Source organism: Geotrypetes seraphini, chromosome 11 (assembly GCF_902459505.1).
Source record: "Geotrypetes seraphini chromosome 11, aGeoSer1.1, whole genome shotgun sequence".
Classification (NCBI taxonomy): Eukaryota; Metazoa; Chordata; class Amphibia; order Gymnophiona; family Dermophiidae; genus Geotrypetes; species Geotrypetes seraphini.
In genome coordinates this window covers 34,454,654-34,471,123 of record NC_047094.1, presented here as the reverse complement: position 1 = coordinate 34,471,123, position 16,470 = coordinate 34,454,654, and the positions used below count along the sequence as shown (strand labels likewise).

The 16,470-nt window shown below is 41.4% G+C and overlaps 1 protein-coding gene across 6 annotated transcripts in view; it reads right to left on the bottom strand.

Annotated features, from left to right (window-relative positions):
- The window catches only part of MRTFB (myocardin related transcription factor B), a 350,028-nt gene that overhangs the window by 19,216 nt on the left and 314,342 nt on the right, over positions 1-16,470 (bottom strand). For 3 of the 6 annotated variants that reach the window (XM_033963305.1, XM_033963307.1, XM_033963304.1), the window contains 3 exons: positions 8,324-8,474; positions 3,751-4,764; positions 1,106-1,297 (listed from right to left, as the gene is read on the bottom strand). In XM_033963305.1, coding sequence (XP_033819196.1) covers positions 1,106-1,297; positions 3,751-4,764; positions 8,324-8,474 — 1,357 coding nt within the window. The remainder of the gene's footprint in view (positions 1-1,105; positions 1,298-3,750; positions 4,765-8,323; positions 8,475-16,470) is intronic. The other 3 variants (XM_033963306.1, XM_033963308.1, XM_033963309.1) reach the window with 3 other exon arrangements.

Here is a 16,470-nt window from a genome sequence, read left to right as displayed (position 1 = left end):
AGGGCCTCCAAAGCATGTATGGATGCGACGCAATGGTGTGATGTCATCGCATCACTTCCGTGCATGCTCGGAGGCTCTCCAGATGCGGCCCTGAGCTTGGGGCCTTCCAAATCCCCAGACAAACTGCCAGGTTTTGGAAATCCGTACGGGCACCTGGACAGTCCTCTAAAAAGAGGACATGTCCGGGGTTTCCTGGACATCTGGTAATTCTAATCTGAAGGGAGAGTGATGGACTGGGGGGAAGGAGGAACAAGGAAGCCAGAGGAGGAAGTGCTAAACAACAGGAGAAGCGGAGAGGAGACAGAAGGGTAGATGCCGGACTACATGGGGGGAGGGTACTTATCTCCATGCCTATGTACTGCAGTGTTTGGAGGAGAGCAATACCCTCCCTCCCCTCAAAAACCTATGCCTACGCAATAGTTTGGTTTTCACATCGAGAGAGAGCCATTCTAGGTGTACATCATGCTCTTAAAGAAATACGTGTGATATTTGGTATGGAAATGAGAGCAAAGAGTCAGATTCCTGCAAATAATAATAAATTACTACTTATAATGACCGGTGTTTCCATTCAGCAAATTACATATAATTGGAAGGATTGGAGGAGATTAAATTATAACTTCTGGTGGAACTCTTTATGCCATATTTATAAAATGGAAAGGTTTATTGCATTGCAATGGGGATACTTTAAGAAGTTTCAGGATGTGTGGAAACCATTAACAAAGTATTGTAAAGATTAATTTGAAATTGTTTCCCTTACACTTATCGATTTAAGGGGTAGGGAAGGGGGAATTTTATTGTTACATGTTTTATATGATGATGGAATATAAAGGTGGGTGGGGTGGGAAAAGGGAAGGGATATGTTTTTATGTAATATATCAATGATTGTTTGTAAGTGATATAGTTAATGTTAATCTGAATGAATATATTTAACACTTAATGTAATTTTGAAAATGAATAAAGAATATTAAAAAAAAAAAAAAGAAATACGTATTTTCTGACTTTCCTTTTCAGCCTCCCTCCCGAGACTCATTCAGAAATAAGATGCAAAGTCCTATAGGAGATATTGCTGTTTCTGCCTCATAATGTCTTTTTGGGGTTTACAAACCTTCCTGATCTGTTGATTGGCATTGAGCACGTGCTGGGTGAAGGTGTTCTGTGTCAGTGGCGGACTCTGTATCTGTGAGGCTGTGGTCTGCGCTAGGCTTGGCGTGGTGGAGGAGGAGGAAGAAGGAGAAGAGGGTGTGGCGGCAGGAACAGATGCTTGTATCTGGGTGTGAATTCCAGCTGCAGGATGAGCCTGAAAGATCCAAACACAGCAGTCTATGTCAATAATTCTCCTGCAAGAATCGACAGCTCTACTCAACAAGGGGAGGTTTAAAATCAGGAGTTAACTTCAAAAAGGAAGTTTTGCTGGAAGGGACAGCCTTATATGCATTAAAAGCTTTTCAGGTTTACAGGCTGCACAAATTGCAAAGGAAATTAGATTTTTTTTTTTTTAAATAAAACTTTTATACAAATAAAAACGCATGTACAATGCAAAGTCTTATACTAATTTGTCTCTAGAAGAAATGCAAGGGCAAGAAACAAATCCAGATGGTATTCATATTACACTAAATTGTTGACTATGGAGCTCATTTTCAAAAAAGATAAGACGCCCAAAAGACAGCATATACTGGCACTTGGACATCTGACTAGTCAAAACGTCCAACTGGGCATTTTCGAAACCGACTTTCCAGACGTCTTTCTGGTTGTTTTGTCCCCAGTGCGTCTCAATCTTAAGGGAGCATTTTAGAGGTATGTTTTGGGCGGGCCTAGGACTTGGACATTCTGCAGGGATAATCAAACTTTTAACAAAACGTCCAGGGCATCATTTAGACGTTTGGCGCTAGACCTGTTTTAAAAAAAACAAACAAGGGTCAAAGAGTACCCAAACTGACTAGATGACCACTGGAGAGATTAAGGCATACCCAACCCCCCCTTACTCCTCCAGAAGTCACCGACCCTCCTCCCACCATCCAAAAATGTGGGGAAAAACCCAGTACATTCGAAGCATTTTTACAGCTTCAGATGGTCACACAGACAGCTGAGCAGAGCAGAAAGGCACTCAAGGGGGTACTGCAATGAATGCCATATTTAAAAGTCCCAGGTACACGTCACTATAACCTGTTTATATTGTATAGTGAGCCCTTCAAACCCCACCCAAAACCTACTGTAACTACATAAAGAAGACAACTGCAGGCATAAGGGCTGCTGCTGTGGTATACAGGTGAGTACAGTAAGTTTTGGGTGGATTTTGGAGGGCTTAGTGATGTGTTCCTGGGACTTTTAAAATGTGACATTCACTGCAGTACCCCCTAGAGGCCCCTCTGCTCTGCTCAGATGTCTGTGTGGCCAGTTTGCTAAGAATGCTGGCTGCTTGGATGTCCCAATAGCTTGTTTTCGTACGTTTTTCATTTGGACAACTTTGTATTCAAAAATGGCCCAAAAAGATAGATGTACTAAGGGTCAAAATGTCTAGATAGGTCATAAAAAAAAAATACATCCTATTGAAAATGCTCTTCATTCCTCTATGATGAAGCAAAAAAAACAAAAAACAAAACTGAAGTGAAAAGTGCTATGCTTTGACAATACATCACAAGTATGTATATATGTGTATATATATATATATATACATACATACTTATATATATAAATTATTAATTCCATACCATCCAAACAGAGCTTTAAGATCTAATGAACAAAACTTACTAACTATTCCTTCGCTTAAGATTATCAATACAAGACGGCAGTTTATTTTTTCGGTAACCGCTCCACAGACTTGGAACCCCCTTCCAATTTATTTACGAAAGGAGCATGATCTGGGAAAATTCAAAAGTAATCTAAAAACATTTCTTTTTAAAGATGCCTTTGGTATTTAATCTAATAATCCTTAGGCCATGATTTTATTGTATTATATTATGCTTTTATCTGTTTCCCTCGTGTACTTTTCCTTTTTTGTTCTGCTTTCCTATCTTGAATTGTATTTCGCATCCCCTTTTTGCCTTATGTTATGAATATGATGAGCTATTTTTTAACCCTATGTTATTGTTTAAAGTTTGTACTGTATTGTTTCCCACTGAATGTATTTTAAATTGTTCATTGCTTAGAATTATGATTAAGCGATTAATCAAAAGAACCATTAAACTTGAACTTGAAACTTGATATATACACACATCACTTTTTGTGCTTCTTTAGTGAAAACGTTTCCCATAGCTCTAAGAGATATGCGACTTGAGGGATTTGGGAGTGAGAGAAGCCTGTGGACAAGATGTGGATACAGAGAAGGTGATTTTATAAATCATTCTCATGCCTCCAATGCTGTTTTAGGCACATAATAGACTCATAAAAATCAGGTCATGTCCATTTATAGTAGGCATACTCACGGAAGAGTTAGGGTGGCATGCAGACGAAAACACAATTTCCATGCAAATTCCATAAACTATGTGCATGAATTAGGCAATTACATCGTCTGCTCTCGAACATCCGTGATGTCGGCTGCGCCTTCAATCTAGGTGCAATTGTTGCAGAATTTATGCTGATCATTTTATAAAATAAGTTTTAAAAGGGCGTCTTCCTGCCATATTAACTTAAGCACTGTAAAATTACCCCAGCATAATCTACTCGGCCTCCAGAATGTCACAGAAATTTATAACATAAACTGAAACTAGACAGTACAATAGACCAAAGTAAAGGAAAAGCTGAATTTCACACCTGCAGTTTTACACTGACCATTGGTAGCTGCATGGAGCCGGTTGCATTTCCAGCCTGGATGGATACCGGCAGCAACAGCTGAGCTGTTTGGGTAGTTAGTAAAGCCTGAGGCTGAGCAACCATGGCAGTCTGTGGCTGTCTTTGGGAACTCACGTAAAAGTGGGAGATAACCTTCTGCTCTTCAGCTTTGGCTAAAGGTGCTTCTTGTTTTACAATGGCTTGTTTGTCAGCATGGCTCTGGCCACTGGTGGACATGGTGGGTGGTCCAAGAGGATGACTGGTCAATACTATGGACTGCGGGGAACTGGAACAGTCAACACGAGCATTTTCATCCTTGACATTAGCCTTGAATTGGTTTTGATCCAAGGTAGTCCCGGAGTTGGACGGTATTATCTGCTGCTGCTGGACGCGCTTTTCCACCTCAAGCTGCAGCTTCAGGGCTTCCACCAGTTTTTGCTCTTGTTCCAGTTTCCTCTTCAGCTCTTCGATCTGCTTCTCCTTTTCTTGAAGCTTTCGGTCCTTTTCGGCCACATCCAGTTCCATGCTCGACAAACTTCCGCCAGGGCCACTCATACTGTCTTCGTTGACATTCATTCTCAAGGGGGAATTGCTCATGAACTGGGAGGGAGACATCATGGTCAAAATTTCGGTGAACGTGTCTGTCATGTTCGTGTCATCGGTGCTAAGGCTGGATTGTTCCGATGGAGCTGGGGACATGGGCAGAGGGGAAATGGAGTTCTCTCGGCTGGCCAGGTTGCTGCAAGAGCCAACAGACGACGTGTCCATGGGCAAGGAGGCAATTACAGAACTATTTAGGGCTGCAATAGGGAATGCTACAGTTAATTCTCCTGCACAACTGGTGGCAACTGTGGAGGCGGTTGTTGCAGTGGCGTTTCCAGTAGTAGCACTATTGTTATGGCAATCTTGGTATGGTTTCAGGCGCTCGATAAGGTCCGTTTTAGTGCCCGACACTGGCAACCCTCTTAATTTTAACTCCATCTTCAGTTCAGCTACCTAGAAAAGAATAAGAGAGCACATTCATGCAAATAAATTATTTTTTATTTATTTTATCTAGAATAATCACATTATTAGGATACATCAGCGGGTCTTCACACTGATCTTTTTTTCCCTGTATGGTGGCATAACACATGTCCCCCGTTCACCACAGACAACTAGGGAATTTTTCTTTTTTTTTTTTTTAAATTTTTATTTATTAAATTTCCATTTTTACAACAATTGAATCACAAGTAATATAATTAATTACTATATATCATTGTATCTATCATTAATTCAACTTAATTTATAAACAGTATATTTTTATAAATTATATATAATCAAAAGTTATAAATCCCTCCCCATTTTTACAATTAATGTTTCCAAAAATTATGCATAACCCACCCCATTCCTATATAAGTACTGCAAATGTGCTAAGAAGTCTAATCATTAGAATAATTAGTCAATGGTTGCCAAATTTTCTTGAAATTATGAAGATTCCCATGTTGTAATGCTAATACTTTTTCCATTTTGTAGATATGACAGACAGATATGCAAAAGATAGATAATACTAGATCCAATAGATGCTGGCATTGTAAAATAGAAATAGGGACGTTAGATCACTTAATTTTTTTTTGTCCCTGTGTAAATGCCTTTTGGAATCTGATTTGGCCCCAAATTAACAAATTACTAGAAAATCATGTAGGACTCTACCATACTATTTGGCACTGCAATGAGAACTCAGAGTCCGATCTCAGCAAATAATAACAAGCTGCTATTAATATTGACAGGAGTCGCCATGCAACAAATCACTCAAAATTGGAAAGACTATACCAAATTAAATTATACGTTCTGGAGGGAATTTTTCTTTAATCCGCTTAGGCTTACAGCAAAATAAAAATGTTTAAATAAATAAATAAATGACCACTTCAAAGAACCAATGACAAATTCACAGGTGCACTATAATAAGTGAAATATGTCCTGCGAGAAGTACTTCCTTGTTGTAAGTCTGGGCTGGCCTTATTCCATAAGTCATGCGTGTAATTTAATTTGAGCATACAACTTTCTAAAATTAGGGGTAAAGAGGATTATTCTATAACAAGGCACCTGATAGAAGCCTATTCTATAAAGGACAGTACATAAGAACGATTTGATATAGGGAATTAAAAAACTGGTACCGAAAAAAAAAATTCTGAGCGCTATTCTATATACGGTGTTTAAAGTTAGGTGTAGTTTATAGAATAGCATTCACACCTGGGAACCATGCCTAACTTTAGGTATGTCCAAATTCTCATGCCTTTATTAGGCGTAGATCCCCCTTAATCTATAATTGCACACATAAATTCTAGAAACACCCCTGATTCGCCCATGACCTTTTTTGGACTTGCGCATTTAATTTAGGTGTGGATCCCACACTTACATGCACATGCTTAGCTTTTAAATAAATCCAATTAGCATTGATAATTTTCTTGTTTGGGATGCCATTTATCATTGCTAATTGGCTCGTTATTCAAGTAAGTTGCATGTGCAAACTGGGTATACGTCCAAATTTGCATGCGCAACTCAAAGAAACAGATATAGAATTCAGGGGTAAGTGTCTAGTATTCTATCAAGGAAAGTAATGTAACAAATGAGATACGCATATTTAACTTAGGCATAAGCACTAATGGCAACCATAGAGCTGGCCTAAGTGTGCGTGCCTTAGTTCCAGTGATATGTGCATAACTTATAGCATTTAAATTTGTGCACTGCTCATGTGTATGCCCAGTCATAAAAAATGCATTATCAATATCGGTGTACAGAATAGCACATATTTGGCATAAATGTACATATGCGTATACATGAGTGGTCTCAAACTCAAACCCTTCGCAGGGCCACATTTTGGATTTGTGTGTACTTGGAGGGCCTCAGAAAAAATAGTTAATGTCTTATTAAAGAAATGACAATTTTGCATGAGGTAAAACTCTTTATAGTTTATAAATCTTTCCTTTTTGCTAAGACTTAACAATAAAATTGTAATTTACAGCTGAAGAGACATATGATCAAGAAACTGTTTTATTTTACTTTTGTGATTATGATAAACATACCGAGGGCCTCAAAATAGTACCTGGCGGGCTGCATGTGGCCCCTGGGCCACGAGTTTGAGACCACTGGTATACATATTTGTCATTGTTTTGGAATATGAGTATATCTGGTAAGCACCTTATTTACAGAATTACCTCCAAAGGGCTTGATTTACTAAGGGCTGGATGCACAAAGCTCCAGCAAAGTAAAAAAAATACCGTGATAGGAGCAATTAAAAAAACAAAACAAAAACTGGGGATGCTCAGCAAAATAGCATGCAAATGATGTGCATGCTATTCCTGTGGAGTATCGCAGGTAAAAGGGGGAGGAGCTGTGTCTGGCGCCTTCTCAGAAGAACAATCGCTAGGCACAATACCTCCTGCTTACCTGCAGCCGCTGCTCTCCACTCTGCCCAGCTGATGGCAGCTCTGGAGAGACGGCAGAGGGGAGCACAGCAGCTGCTGGCTTACCCCTGCTAGCTCCTGAGTCCCAACTGATCAGGGCTTTCCCTGCCAGTAAAGCCATGATCAGCTGATTGCGACTCTGTCAGTAGGGGAAGCCCTGATCATCTGGGGCTCCAGAGCCGGCAGGGGAAGCCCTCACCCAAAAGAAATCCCTGGTAGTCTAGTGGGCTGGGCCAGGCTGGCCCCCTAAAGGACCCAGGCACAGTCCCATTCAGCTCAAGGGTCTGAGCTTCCCTCCCACCCTTCCAACTAGCTATAACAGCCCCCCTCCTGAAACCCACAACCCTCATCCAAACCCCCTCCCCCTACCTTATATAGAAGAACAACATGAGGGTTGCTTACTCCCTGTTGCCGGCAGGCCCACTTCTTCAAAATGGAGGCCTTCCCCTTTCCAATGCATCCTGGGCCTTAGAATGCCTGAGCCAATCATGGTCTTAGGTCTCTTCCAGTGCATCCCAAGATGCACCAAGAAGGGCAAGGCCCACCATTTTGAAGAGGCAGGCCTACTAGCAGGAGGGAGTGGGCATCCTCCTTACCGTTCTTCTATATAAGGTAAGGGGGGGGGAAGTTTGGAAGAGGATTGTGGGTTTTGGGAGGGGGGCTGTTATAGCTGGTTGGAAGGGTGAAAGTGATTAGCTTAGCATGGTTTAAAAAAGATTTGGATAATTTTCTAAAAGTGAACTCCATAAACCATTATTAAGACGGCTTGGGGATAAGCAGCATAAAATCAGTTTTTCTCCTTGGGATCTTGCCAGGCAGGTACTTGTGACCTGGATTGGCCTTTGCTGGAAACAGGACACTAGGCCTGATGGACCTTTGGTCTGTCCCAGTATGGCAATTCTTATGTTCTTTTAAGACACAAAAAGCTCAGAAGTCAAGAATGCAGCGCCCAGTAACCCATGTGAAAAGGCTAAATTAAGTACCCATTGGAAGATACACCAATAACATCAATGGCACATTAATGCAAGAGAATTTAGTTCACAATAGCCAATAGAAGACTATATTGGCACTTAAACCTTGCCCTTCCCAGCTGTCAGTATTTGGGTTATTACCTTCATGTCATCCAGGTTGGAAGACAATGGTCCTGGTTTTCTGCAAGGGATGTTATTCTGTCTGTTTGTGTTGCCTAACACCACAGAAGTGCTGTTGATTGAAGTGTTTATGGTTGTGTTTCCATTATTATTTGGTTTGTCATTCAATGGCCTACAGAGAAAAACAGAATATGTAAACCAACCCCAAACAACACAGCAATGCATGAAATGAGAGTAAATATAGACCTAAATGGCCCAGCCAGTCAGCCCAGTAAGGCATTTAGAAAGAGAGGATGAACAGCCTGTGATGTCATTACGAGTCAATGATGCAATTTTGACCTAATACATCATGTACTCTACAGGGAAGCGCCAAGGTACCTGGTAGAGGCACTAAGAAGATATATGCCAAAAGTTTCAAGTTTAATTAATTTTAATATAATGACCATCAACGTGCACCTGGCCAGTTTACAATGCTAAAAATGAAAGGTTAAAATAAATTTTTGTAAGGGGGGGGAAATGTGAACATTAAATAGACAAATTACATATACAGTCATGAGCTTGAGGGGAAAGGGGAGGGAAAAGTTAATAATTACATCATTAAAAACAAATTAAATATAGGGAAGAGGGGGGGAGGATAAAACACCAGGAATGGGGATCACTTCTTAAAAGCAGTTTGTGTTTATTTTGCGGGCTGTTGGAAAGGAAATATTTAGACGCTATGGTATGCGTCTTGGAATAAGAACGCTTTTAGTTTAGTCTTAAATTTATCGAGTGAATTTTCGAGGCGGAGTTGAGGTGGCATGGCGTTCCATAAGGTTGGAGCTACAACGGAAAAATTAGCCATGAGACTGTCCCTTGAACAAACTCATGATGTGCATTATAAAAAGACCTAGACGGCAGCTATCTCGGTTGTTGGAGGCTTTGGAATGCACTGAAGGGCTCACTGAGGTTGTGTTCTAAATTAGGGTCCTTCAAAAAAAATTGTTAAAAGCTCATCTATTTGTTAAAGGTTTTTACAAGTAATGAAGATATTAGTAGTTCTCTCAAAATGATCAAAATTGATCTGGGCATTGATGCTTTTCAATTGTGCATAGATGCTAGAATTTGGTATATTTTAAATATATCTTTTATATTATATATGTGAACTTGTAATCCGCCTAGTTAATAGGTAGACCAGAAGTTTTTTAAATAAAATAAATAAATAAGAGGCATTTCCATATCACTGCTCAAGTGTGTTATTTTTTTCTCTTTTGTTCACTGCCTGGAAATGGCATGGCTTATTTTGGCTCCGGCAGAGAGAGGAGGAAAAGAGTCAGCTGATTGTCCCTCCTCTCTCCACCTGAGGATACTCAGCTGAACCGAGACCCCACCTACTACTTCCTGGGTCTGATTAAGCAGCCCTTTAAAGGGCAGCGTGCCAGGTGGGCCTGCACCATCGGCGGGCCAGGCCGAAGGGCCCTGCCAAAGGGCCCTTTGTACAGCCCTTCGTGTGGACCAAGTAGGACCAAGCTAAAACCTCTGCCCAACTTCACCCATAAGTAACAACAGTCCACAAAGTGTTTAATTGAGGCCCAATGCATTGGAGGAAATCACTCTTCAAATCCACCTTCGAGTTTCAAGGCCCCAAAATTTGGAACTGGCTCCCAACCTGCTTACGTCTCCTATATCCTATCTCCAGTTTAGGAAGGTGCTAAAAACGCATCTGTTTTCATTACAGTCTTGCTATGATTCATAATGTCTATGTTGCCAACCACATTAATCTTATGTAAGCCAAAATGATTCCCAGTTGACATTTGTGGGGTATAAGAAACAATATGGCATGGTATGGAATGGTATGCTTGGTTGACACTGAAACTTGCACAAGTGTGAGCTAACTGCTCATTTGGACCTAGGTATTTGAGGAGAGGGGGGTAAATATACTTCTCTCTCCAGCCTTAAAAGCAACCTCAAAAAGCCAAAAAAATGTGAGGTTTCAAGTTCAAACAAGAAAGGGAAAGAAGAATTTTGCCTCAATAATATCGCAGAAACCCAGAAACAAGAGGCAAAAGATGTTACAATATGAACCAAGGACGTACAGTAAAACCTTGGTTTGTGAGCATAATTCATTCCAGAAGCATGCTTTTAATCCAAAGCACTCGTATATTAAAGCAAATTGCCCCAAAGGAAATAATGGAAATTCGAACAATTCGTTCCACAACCCAAAAACTTTAATACAACATGCTGTATGTACTTGTATTGCAAGATCTCGCTCGTTTAGAACAGTCATTACAGTCTTGCAGCGTCAGAAAGAGAAGAACCATCGGCTCAGTTGTGATGATGTGATGCGTGTATACTGTATGTACTTGTATTACAAGACATTGCTTGTTTATGAAGTTGCAATCCAATGTTTTACTGTACTTTATTAAATCAATAATAAGAATGTCATAAAAATAGACTCAATCTATAGTATAATGTCCATCTTGATATGAGTATAACTGAATGTATTTTTATGGCATTCTTATTATTGACTTAATAAAGTATTTCCTGGTATAAATTAATTTCAGAAATTTTGAATAAAACCCTCCAAAATAGTCTTAGAGACATTTGGAGCATCGAGATAAAACAGTCTATTTCTGCATCTCAATGGCCATGAATTTGGACTTGGAGGTTAAAATATACAGCGTCAGCATCTATGAGACAAACTTGGTTTTTCTTGTTGCATAGGATTTTTTGGACCCCCAGTTCATTTACAGGTTCTTGAACTCCACCCTCATCCACTGGGTATCCTGCTTCTATACCGCCCACCTACCCCTTGGAACACTTCCTCCGAACTCGTCTTTGAAACCATAACAAACGCCTTCCTCAAATTTCAAAGATTATCATCGGAGACATCAATCTCCACCTTGACAATGTCACCAGCAAGGATGCAATTGAATTTAATAGCTTCCTCTCCTCTTTAGGCTTTCCCCCCACCACACTCCCCAACCCACGAAAAAGGCCACACACTAGACCTCATCAATTTTCTAGATCTCACTACCCACAAAACCTCAACCGACGACATTCACTGAGAAATCGTCCCCTGGTCCGACCACTTCCTAGGGGCTTTCTGTCTCCCAATCTTCATGTCACATTTTAGGCCCCCATCCCGCACCTCAAATTCTATTACCTTCTGAAAAAAAATCTCGAACAATCTGTTCTGGACCAATTTTCCCCCATCCCTTAACCAGCAGAACCAGAAACTAACTGGTAAAACTGGGTCGCCCTCTCCGAGTCCACCTTCCATTCCCTCGCCCCTCTCTCCACTAAAACCATCTCCTATTCCCGTAAGGCCCCTTGGTACCTCCCATACCACAGAGAACTGAAATAGAAATGCCGAGCTCTGGAACGAAAATGGAAAAAATCTAAATCCCCTACAGACAGACACTCCTGGAGGGTCAATATTAAATTCTACAATACTGTTCTAAAAAAAGCAAGGAAAAACTTCTACGGTGACAAAATCTCCAAATCCAACAACCAGAGTAGCACATTATTTAACATCTGGCATTCCTTAACCTCCAAAAATGACTCCATCCTCCCCTCCTCCACCTCAGCCAATTCTCTAGCAAAGTTCTTCAGCGATAAGGTCTCCACCTTGAGACGCTCCTTCCCACCTGCAATCTCCTACAAATCTCTGATTCCAATTGACCCCAATCCTATCCCAATAGACTCCTACCCCATCCTAGCCGACAGATCCTGGTCTTCCTTCAAACTAGTTTCTGAATCCCTGGTCCATAATCTCTGCTTCAAATTGAAATCCTGCAACTGTACCTTTGATCCATTCCCCGCCTACCTTTACGAGAACACTCCCCCTCAGGCCATCTCATCTCTTATCATTCTCATAAATTCCGCCCTCCATTCGGATCTATTCTCCCCAGAAATGGGCCATATCTCCTTAACCCCACTACTGAAAAAACCTGATCTAGACCCCTTCACACCATCCAGCTGTCAGCATAGCTATTGCTGGCATTCAGCATTTTCAGTTGGCATAACTGATGTCAGCAAAGGCCTATGGGAAACTATATCAATCTGACTTTGGCATGTGAATGTAGATAGAGTGAAGGCACACTGTTTCATATCGCCCGAAAAGATGGTTTTAAGTAGCCCTGATTAAATCATGATTAGCTAAAAGGTTTTAATGTGTTAATGTCTGATTAAGAGGGTGCTTGGGACAATGGGTCCAGGTGCACAGATAACTAAAGTTAATCAGAAACTATTGTCAGAGGCATACTGGAAATTACATTTGACCATAGCCTATTCTTCGGCTGTCTAGCACAAGTTTACTAAGGAGGGGGAGATTTAACTTCTATTGAAGCTCAATAGTTTCTATATTCAGAATAAGATTCCAAGCTATAAAATCCCCCTGGCAGCATCACCCCCCTCTCTTCTCTTGGGTCTTGGCTCTCTTCTTCTTTCTTTCTTTCTCTCTCTCTATGGCAGATCTCTGGAACCCGAAACTTAGACTTTCACCCCATCCCCCTTTCTCTCTCTCTCTCTCTCTGGCTCTCCCTAGAACTTCAGACTCTCTGTCTCTTTGTTTCTGAACTATGTAAGGCAGGGAAACTGCTTTGCTCTCTACTTAATTGCAATGCTTAATTGTTGTAATGCCTATGAATACTACTTTTCTGTAAGCCTATTTCTATAATATATTCTTTATGCAACCACCTCTGGCTGTGTTTCGTATTTGATTCTACTCCTGGTGAATCATCTGTGAGGGAACTGAACCTGGGACCTGGCGTTTGTAAGGGCGCCTCTCAAGTGACCCCACCAACCATATATTGTGGGGGCCACTAACAATCCTTACACCAGCTACCGTCCAATAACAAACATTCCTCTCCTTACCAAGATACTAGAATCCATCATATCCACTCAACTATCTTCCTACCTTGAAAAATTCACTATTCTTCTACCCTACCAATACGGCTTCCGTCCCAACTTCAGCACCGAATCCCTTCTGGCCTCCTTAATCTCAAAAGTTCAACATCTCCATTCTCACAACAAGTTCGCCGTCCTTCTTCAATTCGACCTCTCTGCAGCTTTTGATGTCGTCCATCATGATATCCTAATTTACCAACTCACCGAGATAGGCATTAACTCCACATTCCTTGACTGGTTCTCGAAGTTCTTACGTTCCCGCTCCTACACAGTCAACATGAAGGGCACTTCTTCCTCCCCCTGGAACCCGATATGTGGAGTCCCACAAGGCTCACCTCTCTCTCCTATCCTCTTCAACATTTACATGTCCTCCCTTAAACTCCTCCATCTCTCCCCACTTGAAACACTTTACACTTACGCAGATGACATCTTTGTTCTCCTCAAGACCGACCGGAACCTCACCAACCTCTCTGCGAACATATCCTCATGTATATCGAACCTTCAATCCTGGGCCCACACTGTGCAGATGAAACTGAACGAATCCAAAACAAAACTTCTCTGGCTCGGCCCAAAACTGGACCAACTGCCCACCTCCATCCCACTGTCCTCTGGCCCCACCCTGCATCTTGAATACTCAAGTAAAATTCTGGGAGTCATCATTGACTCTACACTTTCCTTCAACGATCACCTCAACTCCCTAATAAAAAAATGTTTCTTCAGCCTTCACATGCTAAGGAAAGTGAGAACCTGTTTCCATCAAAAACACTTTGCCGTCCTTGTCCAATCCACCATCCTTTCCAGACTGGACTACTGCAACTCTATCTACCTAAGCCTAACAAAGAAAAACCTTCAAAGACTCCAGCGGATTCAAAATGCCGCTGCTAAGCTTATCTTCGCAAAAAGCAAATTCGACCACGTCTCACCACTTTTGTCCAAGCTCCGCTGGCTCCCGATAATCTCCAGAGTCCACTTCAAATGTGCCTGCCTTACTTTCAAGATCCTACACGGCATTCTCCCCCCTTTTATTCCTCTTTCTTGGAATTCCTCTAACCCCAATTCCACCAGATCTACCCAAAAACTGAAACTTTCCTTTCCCTCTCGAAAAGGCGTTTCCCTTGTAGGAAAACTAGGTTCCTCCCTCCCTTTCAGAATCAATGAGCTCTGGAACAATCTTACCTCCCCTCTTAGGAATCTGAGCTCCCTCCAAATCTTCCGTAAACATCTGAAAACCTGGTTATTTTCAAAAATGTAACTCTTCCTCTCTCTGGTTACTCTGTCCTAAATTTTCTCTTCATTTTGTCTTTTCCTTTCACTGGAGTTCCTTTCTACCCTAACCCTTGTTAACCGTGTCGAGCTTTGCAAATGTAGAGATGATGCGGTATACAAACACAAGGTTTAGCAACATTCCAGCATCTCAAAGAATAGCAAGATTCCGGAACCCCAATGAGAGCAACATTCCAGAGCAGAGATTGTGATGTCATAATGACTCATTCCAGTGTCTCAGAGCCAACCTCATCGGTGATGTTACAATGGCTTGATTGTCCTCTACTTGGCACATATAAGTGCATAAGAATAGCCATACTAGATCTGTACCTAATTTACATGTCAGATAAAGTTGGACACAGATCCCAGCGCTACACACAGTTTTATGAATGGCACCCAACTCAGAGAACCATTTATAGAATAGTCCTTGGTGCTAACTTTTTTCAGTGACCATATACAGAGTCTAGTCTTCTCTGTGTAAGTACTACAACTCACATGCATACACTCGTGTGAAGCTGCTCTTTTTGTGGCAAATATATAGGTATTCCTGCACGTCCTTGTCTTGGATTAGACTGAATTTATTACTAATTTTATATACCACTTTGTACAATGTTTTTACAAAGACAACGGCCTGAATTCTCTAAACGGCGCTGATTTTGGGGGCAACGGTAGATGCCCAAGCTCAGTAAAAAAAAAAAAAAAAAAAATGCAATTTAAATGACATTTTTAACTGAGTTTTAAGATGCCTACCAGTGCCTAAAATATCGGTGCCGGAATTGTGCCTAAATAGGCATTTTAGCTCACCTAACGCGATTGTAGGCATGGCTAACGCCAGAAGTGACATTAGGCAGCCTAAATTACCTAAGTAGGCGCCGAAAATGTAGGCTTGGAAAACCCTGGTCTACATTTCCGGTGCTTATCTTTCATGAAGGCAACATTATGTGACTGACACACGATTGGTGGCTGCTTTTTAGGCGAACGCCGATATCGGCACCGTAAAGAGAATCCGGGCCACAATGCATAATAATAAATTTAATCTAATATAATAAAATCTAGCATTCAAAAAGCTACAATATAATACAAAATTTTAATTTAAACATTGCTAAAGCAGCCATGTTTTAAAAAGTTTAAATGAAATGAAGGAGCCTTTAGTGAGCCTTTTATAAAATACCTGGAAAACTTGGAATGTCCCTATATGGATGTCTCTTTTGTTACCTAAACATTGGGCACTATTGGCCTTATGACTTCCACATTCAACGTATAGACCATTTCATTTGGGTGCCATGTCTGGTGCTCAACTACAGACGGTCAGATGACGATCCTACTCACATTTCTTGCCTAACTACTGGAATCAACTACCCCTGCAGGTCAGATCCCTCGAAGGACTCCAGAACTTTAAGAAAGCAAAAAAAAAACTGACCTCTTTCAACTGATCCCCTGCCTATTGCCTATTCTTTGTGCAAGTTAGTTAGGATAAACACATTGTATTGTATACAGGGTTCCCCCGGTCGTTCATGGTCAGCGGTCCCGGTCATCCGCGGTATTTTCTGACCGCGAACCGCCGACAAGGAGAGGACAGCTGGAGAGACAAGAGAGAGCAGCCGGAGCGCCAGCGAGTGCAGGAAATCATTCGCTGTATGCTCCGACCACCTCTTCCTGCACTAAGTCGGGCCTTATCCAATCAGGAGCTGCTTTGACATGCAGCTCCTGATTGGTAAGGCCCGACTTAGTGCAGGAAGAGGCGGTCGGAGCATACAGCGAATGATTTCCTGTACTCGCCAGCGCTCCGGCTGCTCTCTCCTGCCTCTCCTGCTGCCCTCTCCAGTCTCCCCATGAAAAACCGTATTCGCAGAACTCCCGCGACTATTGGGGGAGTACTGTATATGGTTTGACTATATCTTATGTATGTTATCCTATAACCGTTCTGAGCTCGTTGGTGGGAATGAGATGGAAAACAAATTAAATAAATAAACATTCTGGCTTTTGCGCATATTTCAATAAAACAAAAGAACAAC